We start from the raw sequence: 18,102 nt of genomic DNA on the forward strand, positions 1-18,102 counted from the left end.
TGTCTTTTTTTGCAGTTCATTCCAGGAAAAAATCAAGCTCGAGTCCAGGAAGTATGGTGATATTTTGCAATATGCCTTTGATGATACGTACCGTAATGCGACCATCAAGTCCATAATGATGCTTAGATGGGCTGCGAACTGTCGCCCGACGTATCTCGTAAGCTTTTAGAATCCATTATATTTACGAACGCACTATATAAATACAGACGGAAAAGTTTTACCTGCCAACCGAACATTTATCTAGTGAGTCATTGCCAAAGCTTTAGAGTGAATACGTTAACCTTCATTTTTTTGCCGGCCGATGTTCATACTGTGTTAGGTCTACCGAATCGATAACTGGGCCGCACCACATGATCTACGACTGGTCATATTACACATAAATAATACTAGATATGAGAGGTTGCTACTGGGAAAAAGTTCAACCTCAATATCGTGTGTATCCCTACACGATGCTTAAATGTTGCAAAAGGAATCGACTGTGTATAGCCGCAGATAAACTATACCAGGTAAACAGTTAGCTCCGAGAAAAATGAGAGGGTAGAAGTTGCTGACAAAGTATGGTGGCTTAAAAAGTGGGTAATGGCAAAAGAATGAAACAATCCTTTTGGAAAAGCGAATTTTTATTAACCGTAGATGTTTTGCTTGAGGTTTAGCGTGGGTGTTGCTGCAGAATCTTGTTGAAACAAAGGTTCCACAATGAACACACATTGCTTTAATTGGAATCGAACATTAGCATAGATGCAAGAAAAGTACGAAGTGCCCCACCTCAAAAATAAAATTTCAACCTTTAAAACTAGAGTAACAATTTTCGCTAAAAATGAAGAGAAAAAAAATAGAGAAATGCTTTCTTTCTTCAAAAGGAATCAAAACTAGTGTTGAAATTCTAAAAAAAAGGCTGTGATGAAAATGATACTTGGACGATTGCGCTGTTGTTCTCTCGTTAAATTCATACCTCTACGTCTCTTCAGCTGTGGAAAAATGTCAAAATAATCCCGGTTGCTTTCCAAATGCGCTATGCACCTCTCCTAAAATTGAGGCCCTTTAGCACAGTCCTTCCAGCCCTCAAATGGCCTTTGAAAAAAAAAAAATTTTGAAAAAAAACTTTGAAAATCCGTGTTCGGTCTCTTCCGAGACTTTCGTCAGTGTATTTCTGCGGTTTTTCGGTATTGTCTTTAGAATTTCGTTCGTCGCGAATTGGTGATTCAACTTGTCCTCTCGGCGTTAACTCATAGCTAGATTTCCAAAGAACCTAACCTAACCTTATACAACGTTTACGCTGTATATGAACACTGCACCATTCTCATTGTTCACGTAGCTATAAGACATGCTGTTTCTATTTCGGTTATTAGCATTAGTAAAATAGACTAGACGTTCAAATGAACTTAAGTTTGGTCTGTCGATAGCAACTATAAGGCCACGAGCCTGATCACGAGTCGGCCTTTAGTCGGCGCGCCGAACATTAAATTGATTCTTTTTCTATTCAATAATCTATGCATCATTTCTACTGCGTACGTGAATTACACAGGTGAAAGCAGACGATGACATGATGATTAATGTACTGCAGCTACGTAAAAATATTGATACACTTGGGTCGATGGGGATCCCATTTGCTGCGGGGCTGGGACATTTCGAAAAGGTTAGTAATTTAGCCAACGTTCCGATTTCCGCAAAGAGATATAATTTACATGACAGAAAAAAAAGTAGAGTCGATGCTGTTTGACACGGAAAGAACGAAAGGCTATATGGTATATGAAGCTATAGGATCAAAAAAATTATTAGATTGCTCGTCCGTCGTAATTAAAAATTTACGTAAGAATACGGAGGGCGCAAAGGGACTTCATCTCGAAGCAATAAAAGATCCTGCCATTTTCATCAAACGAAATTCCCGAGCTAAAATACAACAAATTAATACAAAATGATGATAAATTTAAAATATATGGTGCTCAGTTTAAAAATAGGCTTCAGTTGCAGTACTTCCAAGGCAAAAAACTCTCTGTGGAAACGCTTCGAGGCAAATCTCTGTGAATTTTTTTCTACCATAGTTATTTAGAGGGATATTTGTTCCGATAGGAACCTGCGCACGATGGCTTATGTCTGGATTTTTTTGAACCTCCGCCTTAGCGTATTCTGCGATTTTGTGCGGTCATCGTTAGCATCGAAGCGTACTCGTTGAATATAATGCTTTAAGGTCCTTGTTTTCGAGCGAGTAAGTGCGTGTTTCGAGAAGCTGCCAGCTTCGTACTACATCTTTTCATTCTGTCTTGCGATATTTATTTGCAGGGGCCAATTCGTGATAAATCTAGTAAATGGTATGTGTCCAAGGAGGAATATCCCGACGATGTATTTCCTAACTATCTTGGCGGTAAGTCTCCTACAGTTGTCTCAACGTTGCCCTTATTGGTAAGCCTAATTTTAAGATAGAGGCTTCTTTTAGGGGCAAACGTGCGTCGGTCGCACTGCAACTTTTGCTTCGCTTCCTACTGAATTGGCTACAATTAGCATAGCAAGATTATATGATAGCAATTAACCTAGGCCTCTCGTTCCTGACAGCGCGTTGTACGTAGGTCAAAATTACGCCAACACACTGGTGCATTGTACCATATAATAGACAATGAATAAACACCTTAAATGCCTGTGGGGTGTGTTTGTTTTGTTCCTGTTCTAAGGCAGCCTGTATGTGATTACCGGCAATGTCATCGGACAAATGTTCAAAGAAGTTTTTCGTACAGCCTTAATTAGCATGGAAGATGTATTTGTTACTGGATTTTTAGCCACTAAACTCAGCTTGCCTCGAATCGGACTTGCGGGCATCAGCACATCGGAGTAAGGTCATCGCTCAGCTTAGTATTTCTTTGCTATTGGTGTATTGGCGTCTTAATCCGTATCTATTAAAAAGAATGCCTATACGATGTCCTGTATCAGTCATATCATGCCACCCACACATGACCTAGCATCTAACCAAAAATATCCATTTATCATTCACCCGTCGACATATTAATTTAAATTGCGCGGGAAGAAAATTGCCCTGCTTATAAAAATTGTGTGTTCGTCTGTCTTCCTTGAAAATGAGCGACCCGTAATTTTGTTCAGCTACATAACAAACAACAGAAGTTGGATAAATTCTAAGCTAATTTTGTCCACCCATTATTTCTGCTATGTCACCCTTCCAGGCAAGTGGATCTTTGTGATTTTCACGATTACATTGGCAGCCACCACTCGACACCCGCTAAAATGCGCTCGTTTGCAAATATATTACGTTTCACACAAAGAAATTGTAGGAATGTCCTCTTTGGCTTATTTCATGCATGTCGATGTATCCCTTATATAAAAGTCATCTCGATGTGAACGGTGGCGCATGCTGAGCCAAACAAGTAGCAGCTTCACAACAACTGGGGCGCCACCTAAGTGCTTCTCGAATCGCGCACGTGCTTCACAGTCGTACGGCAGTATTTGCGCCAATAGGCCAAGAAATATAGTGATTTTCGGGGGGTTTCCTAACTATTAAATTCAGCGAGTTTTTGTGAGCACACCTACACAGATGGGGTAGGCGACGTGTGGCATGTACAGTGCTGTGGAGTTCGAACGACAATTTCACTGACGAACCCTTTCCTGCCTTATGGGTAAATCGTATAAACGACTAATTAACGAGAAATAGTATAATTATGTTAGTTGTGAACGACATTTACCGTTAGCTGTTATTAGCCAACGACTAAAACGTTGAATTCTACATTGTTGCTTTATATCTATTTACCAAGTCAATATTATATACGCTATATTGTGTATTTATTCTTCGAAAAAAGCGCTGATCTTGTTATGCCGCCAAATTTCAAACTCGAAAACAATTGTCAAAAGCACGCCATGGATCGTCACTGAGAGAGGAGGACCATATTTGAAACAAGCCAAGAACGAAAGTCGAGCTGAAACATATTAATTGAATTGTTTGTAATTGTGTCGGAGACCCGAGGGGGATTCGCGAAAGAGCCAGACTTTGACTAGATTAGAATGAAGCAAATATACCGATTCTCTAATTGCGCTACGGAGCTACATTGTAGTTATGTCACACGAAGCTAAAGTCATATAAATATCTATCTCTTCACCCATTTACATATTTTTGCCGCGAGCATCGAGGCGTATCTTCCTCGCACATGCACTCGCTTCTGAGAATGGCTTTTTAATATTGCGAGTACGAGTACAGATGTGTGGAACTAATACGATATGCTCCTAATTGCCGTTTATAGTTGGCGATATTTGAATAGCTAGAAACTGCCTATCAGGCGGGGCAACTTGTTGTCTAACGTTCGTATCCGGTGAAGTTCGCCTATAATATTTGACTCGTGAGAACCTGCTAGCCAATGCCATAGGCCTTGTAAATAAGGCGCTAATTAATAATAAGGTTTTGCACTTACCTGAGCATCATCGGAGTAGAACAAAGTTTTGCAGTCGACTTCGTGTTTACCAGACACTCCGCTAAAGCTGAAAGCTGCATAACAAACATAGTACCAAATTTTCCTAGAAAGGATTTCATCAGAGAACTTCACGTATACAGAACTCAGTCTACGGTGAGATCTACTACAAGGATCGCATTCTGTTCGATTTTTCCTTTCAGTATTTGATTGAATGTGTTTATGGCGACTGGATGGATAAGGCGAACACCACTCATCTGTTGCCGCGAAGGCAAAGTTACTATAACCTCAAGTAAGTTAGCTTAGACTTTGCGGCGAGCACACAATTGAGTTAAAATCTCAACAAAACATAGGTAACATCTCCACATTATAAGCGGTTCTTGAAAATACTTGACGCCTCCCATAATTGGCTTTTTGTCGTCCCCGGGACTCCCAGGAAGCCTAGACATTGCTTTTATTTCTGCGTGACCTTTGAATTGATGCAGTCCTTTGTGGTTACTAGCAGGTTTACCGATAACGAATTCACCTAATCATTTTAGATAGAAAAATGCAAACGAGTCTAAAAAAATGTTTGGTAAACGAGGGTCGCCTTGAAGCAGCTTAATTGCGTTTCTCCAGCGTCTAGATTGGAGGAGCATTCGAACGATTGCCTATTTTTAATATAACATACGGTGTAATGCTTGATACCAAATATATAACCGTAATAATAATAACGTGTAACACGTCACTTCTGCTTGTCACGTCTGATACTCTGACGTTGCCGCCGCGATATACTATTTAAATTGAGAAAAATATATATTTTATAAAGAGACAACAGGTTGTGTACAGTCTAGTACCTATTTGAAAAACCTCGTCGACAGTATGGGCCGCTGCATTTAACCTATGCTCGTCAGCGAAGGACAGAAATACGAATAGTCCTATTTTTGCTAGTGATGTTAGACAGGCAAGACATGACTGCTGTGGCGTTCGCGGCGCTCGTCTTATATCCAGAAGAACTAGGGTTATATTATGCCAGTGTCACATCAAATATTCTACAGTAACATAGCTATAAATAGAATGTAAATAACTGCTACGCGGTGTATTTTGAAAGAAATCAGCTTGAAAAATGCAGATTCAGGGCTAAATATATGGGAAAAGCTGCACTAATAGGTGAACCGAAGCGTATTAACTTGCATTGCTTATCAACTTAGTGATTAATTCGATGAAAGTTCCATTTAACAGAATCTTCAAAAAATTTATAACTCTGTATGGATCTGTCGCAGTGCTTTTCAGTAAGTTGTTATTAGCTATAGACGGCCATTGAACGATTGCTTTTTGATCATCGTGTTTCGCGTCTGAACCATTTAACAGGTACTGCGTTCTAAGAAAATAAACAGTATACATGTGCATAAAATTATATAAGGATATTTAGCAAACTAATATTTTTTTAAATCTATGGAATCCATTGTACAGCTCTTTTTAAAAGAATGTTGAGCTGGTTGATTCCTCGCGTAACCTGCCAAGGCTTCACCTCCAGCAGCAGAAGTGTAGATTCAATTTCAATGCTAGAATCTATACACAGTTTAAAAACAGAACCGGTTTTAACTCAAATAAAGCACTTTATTATCTCGACAAAATACACTTTTTCTAAAGTAATTATCTCTTGTATAATATTTATACGCGAATATCTATCCTAATTAATATTCTATGCAAAAATCATTGCAAGTAACTCGGAGAGATCTACAGGCTAAAAGTACAGATCTACAGGTTAATTACTTCTCAAAAGATTCAAATGTAGGCATCCGTTAAAACGAATGGAAAATGTATTTTTGGCCTAAACCGCTCTAGTTTACTATTACCGACCATAGGCCTAACCGATTTTTGACAGAAATCTATCTCTTGCAAACAGAACTAACTATATTATCCATGTCGAACATTTCGTTTATAGACGTTCATCACTAAAGGTGTATTTTTTTTTATGATAAAAATTTCATAACAACTTGAGAGTGCCTTCGGTATAAGTAATGTTGAACATCCAGTAGTTTCTTTCTATTAGAGAAAGTAATAACTATTTCTCCATCAGTATTTCGGTAGGCGATAAAGAGACGTAAGATGCTGTGATATTTATATTATTATCTTTTCTTCTACATATCACATGAGGTAAATAAGAGCAGATGGCCACAACTGTATCGGTATCGAGAAAAGTAAAACCGCGTTTTAAAATGCGGTAGTGTGGGAAGCGCGGAGCATTTACGCTGACACCTAGACGACCCACGAACGCTTCGAGAACGTGGTACGATGCCCAGACGTAGTTGTTTGTTAATTGCGTGGGTGTATCTGTGGGCCCAGTATATGACATACCTGCTGTAATCTATTCGCAGTGAAATTTAAAATGTACGTTTTTGAGTTGTTCCCACGACTTCAATTAAATGACGAAATCTTTAAAGTAAGCTTCTTCTTCTTCTTCTTCTTCTTCTTCTTCTTCTGTCTGTAACTCCCACACATCGATAATTACGATTATTATATTCTGTCATATATATATCTATCGGTCAATTATGTAACTGTCACCCGTTGACGATTCCCTCCGTTAACCAGTAACCTTTCCCGAGGCAAAATCTACTTCGTCAACAATCTCCAACAACTTCCCTTAAGTTTCCGTCTCCTGACTCTATTATCACAAGTTGAGATTGAAGTGCGTGTTCTGGATTACACAGCAAGTACTTACCATAGTGATTATCACCAATCATCACTATTCATCTAATTGTTCCTATTATTTGGGACGAGTAAATCCTGGTTAAGGACTCGCCCATTGTAACCGCTTTAAAAACAACGAAAACGTAGAAAATCAAGAAGAGGACTTCTGACCGTTACCAGCAGAACGAGCTTTACAAGTCTATTCCGCGCCCCCGGAAATGCAAATGTCACGCCGTGTCAGTAATTATTAATAGTAAAGATATATCTCATTTTCGACGCAGCTTCTCGCAGGCCAGATATACTCTTACCTGGAAAGCGCTTTTTAACAAAGCTAATTTTAGATCGTTTTGTCCTATGGAGTATTATACGTTTTATAGTTCCATCTCTTTTCTTTACGTTCCACCAATCCTGCCATATTATTTTCAATGTAATCTACTGAAGAATATCCCATGGTTTCAGAAGAATGTATTCGAATTTCATCTTTAGATAAAAGTACCTCCGCGCAAGCATGCATCAGTATTTCTCATAGGCTTCTCAAAAGCAGTTATGAGGTAGTAATTAGGATGCAAATATTATTCTTCAGAACCTTATTTCCTGTAGTGCTTTCTCCGCCTCGTTTGTGCTTTTGCTGGCTTTGGAGCATCAATTGCCGCACCTCACTTTTTCCCAGTTCATCTTGAACAAATATTTAATGATTTCTTCGCCTATATAAAGCTTATACCGAGACGACGATTGGAAAAAGGCATAGGCTAAACAGTTATCAGTCGTTCCCCAAACCTTGTCTTTTCCTCGCGCAGCATTGGCGCTCCGCTCATCGATTAGTTGCCGATTATATATTTCTTGGTGTGTTATATCGTCTGCACGTAGATGTTAGTGGTAGGTTTTTGTTTTCAGGCAGTTTAGCGTACGTCACGTGTACTCTATTATTATTTTTCCATGTATATGTCTATGCTATAGCAGGATCTGTAAGACTGTATGATTATAATGATAGTAATATTAATGTATAATTGGAATTATGAATTGCGGAACATGTTCGCGTCATCGATGTACTATGTGAAGCGAGATAACAGAGTTGTATGCCCTCATCAGCCTGTCACTTGTCATCGCTCTATTATGACTTCACTGATGTAGACACCTATTTCTTCCCCCATTTACCCGCTAGTATCGTGACGTGCCCAGAGCCAAAGCGATCGTTCATCACATTGACTGGTGATACAAAACTGAGGATTTCCGTTAGAATCGTTAAAAGCCGCATGGCAAACAAATCGGCGTCCAATGGGTGGAGATATTTGCCGCCGTGTAACCCCATCATGAATAAGTAACGGGAAGATCTGTCGAGGTCCCCGTTAAAGGTACAAAACCACCGAGTGGAGGAAGCGAACTACACAAATCTGGTATAGCTTGTTAAATCACATGGCAATCCCTGTAGGATCATATTGCTGTTGCGCCATCAGGGCAGCGATAGCAAATAGACGGGAGAAGGTCAAGCTTGACTTCGGGGGCTGTTCACGTTTCGATGCAATGCTGCTGTCATCTAATAGAATGAAATCCTGCAAAAAATACGACAAATTATGTGTGAACGACGCTCGCAGCAGGATAAGAGATATATGATTAATTTGGTTTAAGCAAGTATGAAACTCTTGGGACATTGCTTGACACAGAGACACAGGTAATGTTTTGTGTTGGTCTGTTATGAGGATATTCTTCTGCTTTAACATTTTTAAAGGATTTTGAGAAAAAAAGACTTACTTCTAGATCTAATTGTACAGTCTAAATGTACATAAGTTTTTTCTATCTTATGTACAGTTTAGGGTTAAGGCGTGCATCTCAAAGTGGGCAACGCAAAGGCTCTTGGAGCATGTAGATACACACATGGAGTTGTTTCAAATTAAAATTAGATCTAGAGGCAGTTCGGTTGTTGAAATGCTTCGATAGCTCTAGACGACAAAAAATGGCTCCCGTAATGGTGCACTGTTGACATATTTATCTCCATTGTGTAAGGATACCGGCAAAACATCATTTAAAATTATTTCAACATTTTTGTTTTCGCTTGTATTGAAGTTGGTCACATTTAAGAGATCGAAGATGCAATTAAGATCGGGTTTGGTAGATTTTGTTTGACTGTCATATTCTTACTGACCGGCACAAGGAAGAATGGCTCGGATGACTGCTGCAGAAAATGCTGTTTTTGTTGTCCTTTTCGTCTTTGTTGCTGCATTCGTGCGAGTTCTATAAGTTCCGGCCAAGTCGACTGCAATGATCGGGCAGTCTCCAGATTACCCTGGACCGACTGTTTTTCCGAAGCATCGAAGTTGCGTTCTCTGACATCGTGATCTCGGTCGGCTGGACGTGGAAACAAGGCGGTTGCGCCGGTAAGATCCGCAATATTTGACAAATAGATTAAATATTCGAGGTCTTGGTCACTCACTGATGGCGTATGAAGAACCTAACGTATTTGTAATATATAAAAGAGAAAAAGTACCATTTGGTAAATCTCACGACAAGACTAACTGCATCATCAGCATCACGGTTACATACCATCAGTGACTCAATAAAAGCGGTAGTTACTTAAGCGAAAAGGAACTGCGTCCTCGTGCTATATGTCTTTAAACTAGCATGCGGTTTGCTAACCTTCTCTTGTCCACATTCTTCAATAACCCATGGAGCACTACTCTGAAGCCTGGCCAAAAGTGCACGTACTAACTGACCGATGCGCGGTAATACTTTCCCTCGAAGTAATTTATCTTCTAGCTTTTAATATGCTTTGCTTTCTTCTTTCAGACAGAGATTTTAGCCATTGAAAGGCTATCTTACTACGCTAGTCATGCTGTTAATACAATTAGCGCTACATAAAACTGATCCTAGGCGAAATGTCCTATGAACAGCCAGTTAGCTGGGAAGTTCAGCGACGCTGTCTAACTGCTTCTCTGAAACTTGTACCGAATATGACATCTCATTGACTATACTTATTCCCCCCTAAACGGGCAACCCCGAAAATTAGGCTCTGAGTGGATCTTTCCTTGACAGACAATATTTAAAAGTAAAACGATTAAAAGACGTACACATTGTAGTCGATTGTCTAGATATAATGTAAGCTAGTTTTCAGTAACAATATATATATATATAGATATATTTGACATGGATTCTATAGGATATGCTCTCAGGTGCGAAGCAGAACAAAACAAATCGATTAGCGGCTGTCGTAGAACAGATAGCTCAGTATATGCTAGTTAACTTATATAACCAGGGAGCAAGAAACGTAGAAAAAACTAACTATACTTCTTAAGCAACGTCACGACAGAATTCCAATGTGTTCTTCAAAACGGATGAATATTCGCATCGATTGATTTTGTACCTTAAGGAAATCATTTGCATCAAAAGCAGGATCAGCATCTTGAAGGATACGTAACAACGAAACGAGCCTCTCAGCACGCTCGCCTGCTGATATCGTCTCAGATAAAGAGTTATCAGATATGCTACGTCGTACCCTGTTCAAGCGTGAGGACCTGCAAAGAATGGGATCCATTTAGTCAGTTTGATCAGCCGTACGTTCAATAAACTTTTGACTTATTCGACTTTATAAATGCCGGTTTGAATCATTATACATTTATCTTCTAACGTTACCAGTTGATTCCTTCAATATATAATTAATACACAAGTCTACCTTATGAGAAGCTGTTCGATATTCGTGGTCAATGTCCTTTTGCGACGATATCGACCATCCGGTGAACCTCGATAGTCGTAAATTCCTGCGTAATCTTCATTTACATTCACCGCTAATCAATACATGACAGAAGCCGATTATATAATGATAATATGCTAGAATTAACTGTTGTGTATGTAAGAGGTGTAGAGCAGTCATATTGAAACTCGTGTTGTAAAATGTGTAAATAAAGTGTTGTAAAATTTTAAAATTCCGAAAAAAGATAACTTTACACAATACATATACAAATGGGTATTAACTCTCTTTAATATAATTCATCTTTCGTTGGGTATTTTGTAAGTGCCATTGATTCTGTATACTACACGCTATCCATACTCGTAACGAAGCCATAATTACATGTGATTCCTAACCGTGTTCTGGCAGAACAGGTGTATCATCTTCATCGGGATCTTTTAAGATTTGCATATCTTCATAGTAGTCAAGTCGAGTAGGGTGCTCATTCAGAGTTTCCGTCGGATCCTGGTCCATTAGTGGCGCTTCGGATACTTCTGATGATGGAAGACCGATGTGCTTCTCCGAGGAATCAGACTCCTATCGGATACGCAATTAACGTCGTAGTGTACGTTAGTTTATGCCAGTATAATTTTACTACTCTTAATCCCATTAACATGATGAGACTGGGCTCGCCTGGACAATCGTAAAAAAGCGGGTCACAAAGTTCTCCTCATTGGGTTGCCAAATACGAGCTATCCTTATAGAGTAGACTTTACTGATTAATAAACAATTATCCAATCATGAATAAAAGATGTGTTGTAAGTGATCTTCATGTTAATAGTGAAAGAAACCGTCGGGACGGGGAATTTTACTTAATTTTTGCGTGATACGCTAGAAAACTTAAGAGTATATTGTTCCTGCGAAGCTACGTGTACTGAGACCTATTGATGAGTTTAAAACGATTATAGTCCATACCTTCTGTTTGCAAATTTATTACGCTTTAACAAAGACAGACGCAGTGACCTAGTGACGCTCTTACGCAGCAGTGCGATTTGCGATCGTGAACGATCGTCCGAACTCTATATGGTCTGCATCTAAAAGAACTTGCCACTTATCGTAAGTGAAGAACACACAAGTGTCACGATATTACAATTACGACTCATTTTCCTCTTAGATAAATAAATAAGACAGCTTTTGCACTAGCGTCTCCTTTATTTAGTTGTTGCAGAACCAGTAGTTAACGAACTCATGCAACGTTACCTTAATAGCATTTGAAGAAGCGGCCGTTTCATTGTACTTCGCGATTGGAGGATTTGAATTTTGAGCACCGACCACCGCACCGTCTGAAAATTAGAAGGATTTCTAATTATAAAACCTTTTCCGAAGAAGTTTGTTTACACACACAAGGTCGAAATGCTGATTAAAAATTTGATGATCTGTTACGGATGGACCCATAATCAGGGCGCTATTGTTTATGTATGATCTGATTCCGAAAATTGGTCCTATGAATTCCTCGAATGAGTACAGTATTCTGAACTAAACAGCCATTTGACGTGATATTTTATATAAATTTATGGCCATATAACACTTAAACACAAAATAACATTGTAAAAACAGATACGTAAAAATGATTTATAAGGATCATTAACAATTAGCACCTTAATAAGTAGGAGCCAGCGACACTGACTCATTACGTCAATAGCAGAGACGTATAATAAGGTAACTCGTTCGCTGGCTTCAGGCCATACATCGATGACTTCTTTTCAGTTAAAGAAAAAGAAAAGATTTTGACATGAATATAATCGCTTAAACACACCGTAGTTAAACGAAGATGAACATGACAAAAATAATATAAATAACACATAATATAATATTAATGAAATATTATATAAAATCATACATAAAAAAACAACGAAAACACGGTCTCGGGCGTGCAGTAACTAAGAGAAAAAACGACCGTGTGTCTGAAGGGTCTGTGACGCGTAACCAAAATACAATCTTCAGGCTTTCACGTTGTGCAAACAGAAGCGGGATTGTCTTAAAGGCCTGTCATCCTTAGAGGCGCCGTGGTGTATGTGTCCAGGTAAACTTAAGGAAATATTCAAGACGTCTATTCCATAAACGCGCGCATCAAATACTTCTCTAACTGTTAAATCTACCTCACTTGGTATTGCATTGCATATACAGCGCTATTAGAGATGGTCTAATTGTTTTCCGATTGTAGCAGATCAACGTTAACGTAATGCGTAATTTTGCCTTTAACAACGATAGCCATCATCTTCACCTGATTTAACACCGATTAGACATGGACGCTTGGCCTAGAATAAAATAATTACATTTTGACAGACACTTAAATAACGTGCTTGTCTGTATACCTTTATTTGCAGAGTTTCCACTCTCTTGAAGTGTTGTTGGGAAGGCCTTAGTTAAAGCTGCTGCAATCAGGCAAAATACCAACAAAAACCAAAACCATCTAGAAACAGGATCCACACCACGCCCTCTCCTACCATTTGAGCCCATGGCTCAATCGGTTAACGCTATTGTTGTGACACCTATCTCCTGAAAATCGATAGTCACTGTTAATCTTCTCGATTGAATCCGTTATCGAAGGGTGGTCTTTAGCGTTGCTTACGTTTCGACTATATGGAAAACTGGCGATCGATTACCTTATTAAGCTTGAACAATATCGCAAGCTGATCATAGTAAGACACATGTGGCTCCTTGTGCCGAATATTATGGCCTATTTTGGCCTGCGTTGCAGAAGTCTGGTCGAACGCCGGGTGTTTTGCACGGAGAGATAGATAAGGGGCGGGAATAAAAAGCACCCTGCCGTCAAACCAGGATATGCAGTCCATCCATATAGTAGCTGGTAGGAGCAGTTTGTATTTACTTAGCTGCCGGGCTAGTTAATAACTTGATGAATTGTAAGCTACCTACTGTAGCTCAACGACATACTCGGCGGAGTAAATAGATTCTCAATGTCCATTTGCCATTACGTACGAAGGATAAATACCCATCACTTTTTTTTTTTAGTAGTTAATCCTCTTACGGGTTCGGTGTATTCAAAGGTATTCTGATCCGAACATCATAATACTTAGATGGTACCAACTCTTTTAGGCTCATTGTCGGACCGATATTATTTAGGCAAAATGTTTCAGATATGTATTTGTTGTAATAGTTGTCAAAAATCCACTGCTTCTGATATAGTGGGATTATGCTTTTTCAAAGTAGAGATGGCACGTGGGTGGCAGCCAGAGCAAATGTACTTACAATATCTTTAGCGCAAATATACTGAGAAAGCAGGCATACGTCTTGTCTCAATCGAAATAAGTAAGAAATTTCTTACTCGAGGGAAGAACCAAAAAAGCAGGAGGACCAAATAAGAATATCGCAGCGATAACTTTAAAAAAGTTATCGCTGTTTTGGTAGCTGTCATATAAAGTATGTCGCACGAGGAATTCTCGATATAAATTTGAATACATTTGAGTTCCTTAAATTTCATCAATGTATTACATACAATCAGATATACATTTGTCAGAAAAATGTTTTAAGACAAACAGTTCGTAAGATTCCTTCTCTAGTACTTTCTCTAGACTGAAATTGCTATGGAGCATCTTATCGACGGGAGTCGACTACGGGATTTCAGTGTACCTGAAATTGTTTGAAATTATGATCTCAAACGAGCTTCTCGCTACTTGGGGTTTGGGGGTAATTTTAATTAAAACGATGATGAACAACTGAAATTGAGGAAATACTTCCCTCGTAACCTTAATTAATGTGGTGAACGCATTTGGTATCACCTCGGACAATATCTTCTAGAAGTTATTTCATGCTACGACTTTTCTGCTATCATTTGCGATTCATTTACCCAATCGTTTCATACCTGAGCACATCGGTAGTGTGGCTCCAAATGTGACAACGTGTGGGGCTTCTTGGGGTTCAATTTGGAGCCGATTTATATATCCTATTTATATGAATGTGCTGTTTTTCCACATAGAGCCCCATGAAAATAGATTGCACACTGCCTGTTTGGCCGACCATTTCACTCTTATAAGGCAGATTCGCCACTCATCGCCTAACGCAAGCATTTAGGACTTTAAAAATGAGCTAGCTCATGCTAAATGAGCTAGCTCATGCTAAATGAGCTAATGTTGAAACCGTTTTTGCAGAGGAAACGTGCCCCATTTCTCCTCAATGCCTCACAGAGATACTGAGCGACTTAATTAGCATCGATAGTACAGTCGCGTAGTTAAGTTCATCCACAAAATGTCTCGGCTTGACACAATCTGCTGTAATAAAAATATATAATAAGAACAAAGCTTGGACTAGATTAGTGTTTTTTTCAACTATGGCAAAAATATTACTTCGCTGTCAAAATTTTGGGCCAGCTGTCTTTTCCAACACGTACCTCTGAACAGATCATTATGTACGCCATTATAATTCTCCGACAGGTAGAATTTGAATATGGCATAGGAGATCCAACGTTATGCCATTCGGATTATCAAGGTCCGTTCGCGCATCAAGTCTTTATATATGCTACGAGTCTCTCATCTTTCTAGGTATCCCTTTAGGAATGACCAAATGATCTCGTATGCAGAGTTATTATTGATGACCCGTCGCCACTCTGTACCCGTAGTATTAAAATGAATAAAAAAATGCCATTTAGAGTCACTAAAATGTATAAGATATTGCAAATGTAATGCCAACGCCGTCTGGGGCTCTTGTTTAATCTCAGTTTCCTTAAAACCGATGCGGTCGTAGGGTTTACTTGTCTCAAATAAGAATCGGACATAAATAATAATTCCTGTAAACAAGATGAATAGATAAGGAAATATTTAAGAAAAAAAAAGAATATGATAATCTTGCGCATTGGCAGGTATATTTAGGTGCTTACACTGTTCGATTCAGCTTTGCGGTCACACAGGTTCTCAGCGTTATTGCTGACGTATGCATGAAGCCTAATCCAGCCGTTCGATCAACTGTATCAACCCAATTGGCAATGAGATTTCTCTTCGCCAGCACTTACCATCCGTATGATTTCACATGTTTGACTCTCACGTACCTTTATTCTGAGAAACTCGCTTCCCTGTCGATTATCAAGGACGTCTTTCGGCCTCGGACCTCCTATTCCCCGAAAATACAGTTATATCGTACGATGAAATACAATACTTTTTCAATGAAAAAGTGATCAAGCGGAAATAGCGTTTTTCAACGACGAACTAGCGCTTGACCCATTGGGCTTTCTGCACGTACCGTGCTTGCTCTGTGGGATCCTGCAATGGGCGCTCGTGCACTTATCTGCTGCCCGTACCAATCAACACTAGTCACCACAATTGCTGGCACTGTTGCCGTTACTTTTACCACAGCGGGTGCCACCGGCTCCCTCTGCGCATCGGCTAGCAGAACAAGATGGCCGTCACCCGAACAGTGATCTTACCCCAGTCCTCCTCTTACACCTACTCTTTCTCTTCCCTTTGCGTCACCGGGATCATTTCCCAATGCTCCATCGACTGACATTATCCCACGGGGCCTGCACGGAAGATCGTGCAAGTGAGCCCAGTTATCGAGGGAAGGGAAGCTAGAGGAACGCTGTGTCGCTGTTACTAAGCCACCAAGTGAGGATCATCGCGCATGCGCGAATCCACAGGTTGTCCTGACGTTGCAGCAGCAGGACGCCAACAGATACGGCCTTCCAATGAGCTAATATCCGCCCGTGGCCTGCGATGCCCGCGCCAGGAGCCTGCGGAGTTGGCCGGCTTCGTCCTCCTGCGCGCACAGACTTCCGCCCTACAAAGTCCCCACTTTTCCCTACTTTGTACATACGAACGCATTCTCTGCAGATCTTCCTCAGAGAAGGCAATAGCCGCTGCATCGGCTGTATTGCTTCCGGAATGCACAATTGCAATTTGCAGACTTGTAAAAATTGTCTTCTAGTCGTTCCCGACCGGGATAAGTGTGTAAGTTGAGTATCGACCTTTTTGGCGGTATATCGATTGATAGGCTGGAAAAGTAAAGGGGAAATGGGTTTGGTGTCAAACTACGAACAAGTGTGATGACTAAGAAAAATAATAGATTGAAGAAACTGACAACCCTGAAGCAGAATCCGACGGCCGTCAGCTCGACATCATCGAGTCACTTACATCATGGTAAAAATAGATGGACATAACATGATCTCATTTATTTTGAAGATTGAAGTTGAGCTAACTTTATGTCGGGCGAAACGCCGTTGAGTGTCTTTGCGGACGCCGAGCACTGCAATCCTATACATCAGTAGGCAAAGCAAATAGCCTCAGACAGATCCTACGTGTTCTTGTGAAGAAAATAAGGCAAATAGTTAATTAAGAGGCAAGGTATCCTGCTTATAGAGAGAGACAAAGAGCAAACGATAAAGCCAAATCGATCCGCTTTAGCGGTAGAAGCTGTTGTGCGACGCCTGTCGATATGATCGAAATGGTAGAATTAATACAACGGCTCATGAAGAGTCTTACTGTAGCGTTCGATGAAAAACAGCCCATGCGATAAATTGAGGATCAGAAGGTGTACGAGCGTTTGCGGAGTAAATTTGTGGACCAGATCGTGAGTAAAGCGTCGCCAATCGCAAAAAAAGGCTTCGTTTTAGCTTGCTATATTTTATATACTATATTCTTTTCTAGTGTGTGTATATATATACATCAGTTGAAGATCTGTGCTCGGGAGACGTGAAAAAGCCTTGAGGAGGAGTTGCAGTAACGCTTTCATGCGAAGGAGGCTGGCTTACCTAAATTTTTATATACCACAGAAAACGGACACCCATCTCCGAAAGGGAAGATCAATTGCTGGTGCTGTTTTAGTAGAGTGGGCAGATCAATCTGCAGGGTTGTCTATTGTAACAGACTCCGACAGTACCGGCACTGTCGAGACGGAAAAGCCGATTTTATAATTCTTATGCTTGCCGCCTCCGTGCATCGATCATGGTGTATGAACCGACAGTTGTGCTGATCTGCTTGGTAATATATGTGTATATATACAGTCAAACCGATATCTACGATTAGTGGTCTGGGTTCGGATTCGGCACCCCCCGGAAAACACCCCGTGGTGTGCCGAGAGTCAATCGTCCAAAGCGATGCCTAATGGTTAAAGTACCAGATGTAAAATATGAAATATTATAATAACTAGTTTTTTTTTTTTTTAATTCTTCAGGACGTGGCGTACAGCTCGACAAAGTCAGTTTTGCCTAACAAAAGATGAAAGCTAGAATCGGAATTAGAAATACAAATTGGTGGCAGTGATGGAATCGGTGAAATAGCGTGACTTGGTGGAAGCTATAATGTGTAGGACGAACGAAGCGGGGAACATCTTTGCCGTAGCAAATCAAGAGAATACAGTTTG

The 18,102-nt window shown here is 40.0% G+C and overlaps 2 protein-coding genes across 21 annotated transcripts in view; one reads left to right on the forward strand and one right to left on the reverse strand.

The window, feature by feature from the left end:
- The window catches only part of LOC111247964 (beta-1,3-galactosyltransferase 5-like), an 89,733-nt gene that overhangs the window by 65,191 nt on the left and 6,440 nt on the right, over nt 1-18,102 (forward strand). For 12 of the 19 annotated variants that reach the window (XM_086984449.1, XM_086984457.1, XM_086984452.1 and 9 more), the window contains 6 exons: nt 16-157; nt 1,526-1,636; nt 2,281-2,362; nt 2,667-2,823; nt 3,171-3,620; nt 4,607-10,660. In XM_086984449.1, the coding sequence (XP_086840575.1) occupies nt 16-157; nt 1,526-1,636; nt 2,281-2,362; nt 2,667-2,823; nt 3,171-3,345 (667 nt within the window). In that variant the 3' untranslated portion in view covers nt 3,346-3,620; nt 4,607-10,660. Of the gene's footprint in view, nt 1-15; nt 158-1,525; nt 1,637-2,280; nt 2,363-2,666; nt 2,829-3,170; nt 3,765-4,606; nt 10,661-18,102 lie in introns of those variants that run through there. The other 7 variants (XM_086984450.1, XM_086984459.1, XM_086984460.1 and 4 more) reach the window with 7 other exon arrangements.
- Nucleotides 5,982-16,245, reverse strand: LOC111247966 (uncharacterized). 2 transcript variants are annotated; one of them, XM_086984466.1, is made up of 8 exons: nt 15,988-16,245; nt 13,110-13,293; nt 11,995-12,077; nt 11,151-11,331; nt 10,741-10,852; nt 10,432-10,582; nt 9,217-9,522; nt 5,982-8,626 (listed from the first exon to the last, which is right to left on the reverse strand). In XM_086984466.1, exons 2-8 carry the CDS (start codon nt 13,252-13,254, stop codon nt 8,486-8,488), a joined length of 1,119 nt encoding a protein of 372 aa, XP_086840592.1. In that variant the 5' UTR covers nt 13,255-13,293; nt 15,988-16,245; the 3' UTR covers nt 5,982-8,485. The 2 variants fall into 2 exon arrangements, with proteins under 2 accessions (XP_086840592.1, XP_086840591.1); XM_086984465.1 differs by having other exon boundaries at nt 15,797-16,243.

This window comes from Varroa destructor, unplaced genomic scaffold (genome assembly GCF_002443255.2).
Source record: "Varroa destructor unplaced genomic scaffold, Vdes_3.0 BEIS01000003.1, whole genome shotgun sequence".
NCBI classification, from domain to species: domain Eukaryota; kingdom Metazoa; phylum Arthropoda; class Arachnida; order Mesostigmata; family Varroidae; genus Varroa; species Varroa destructor.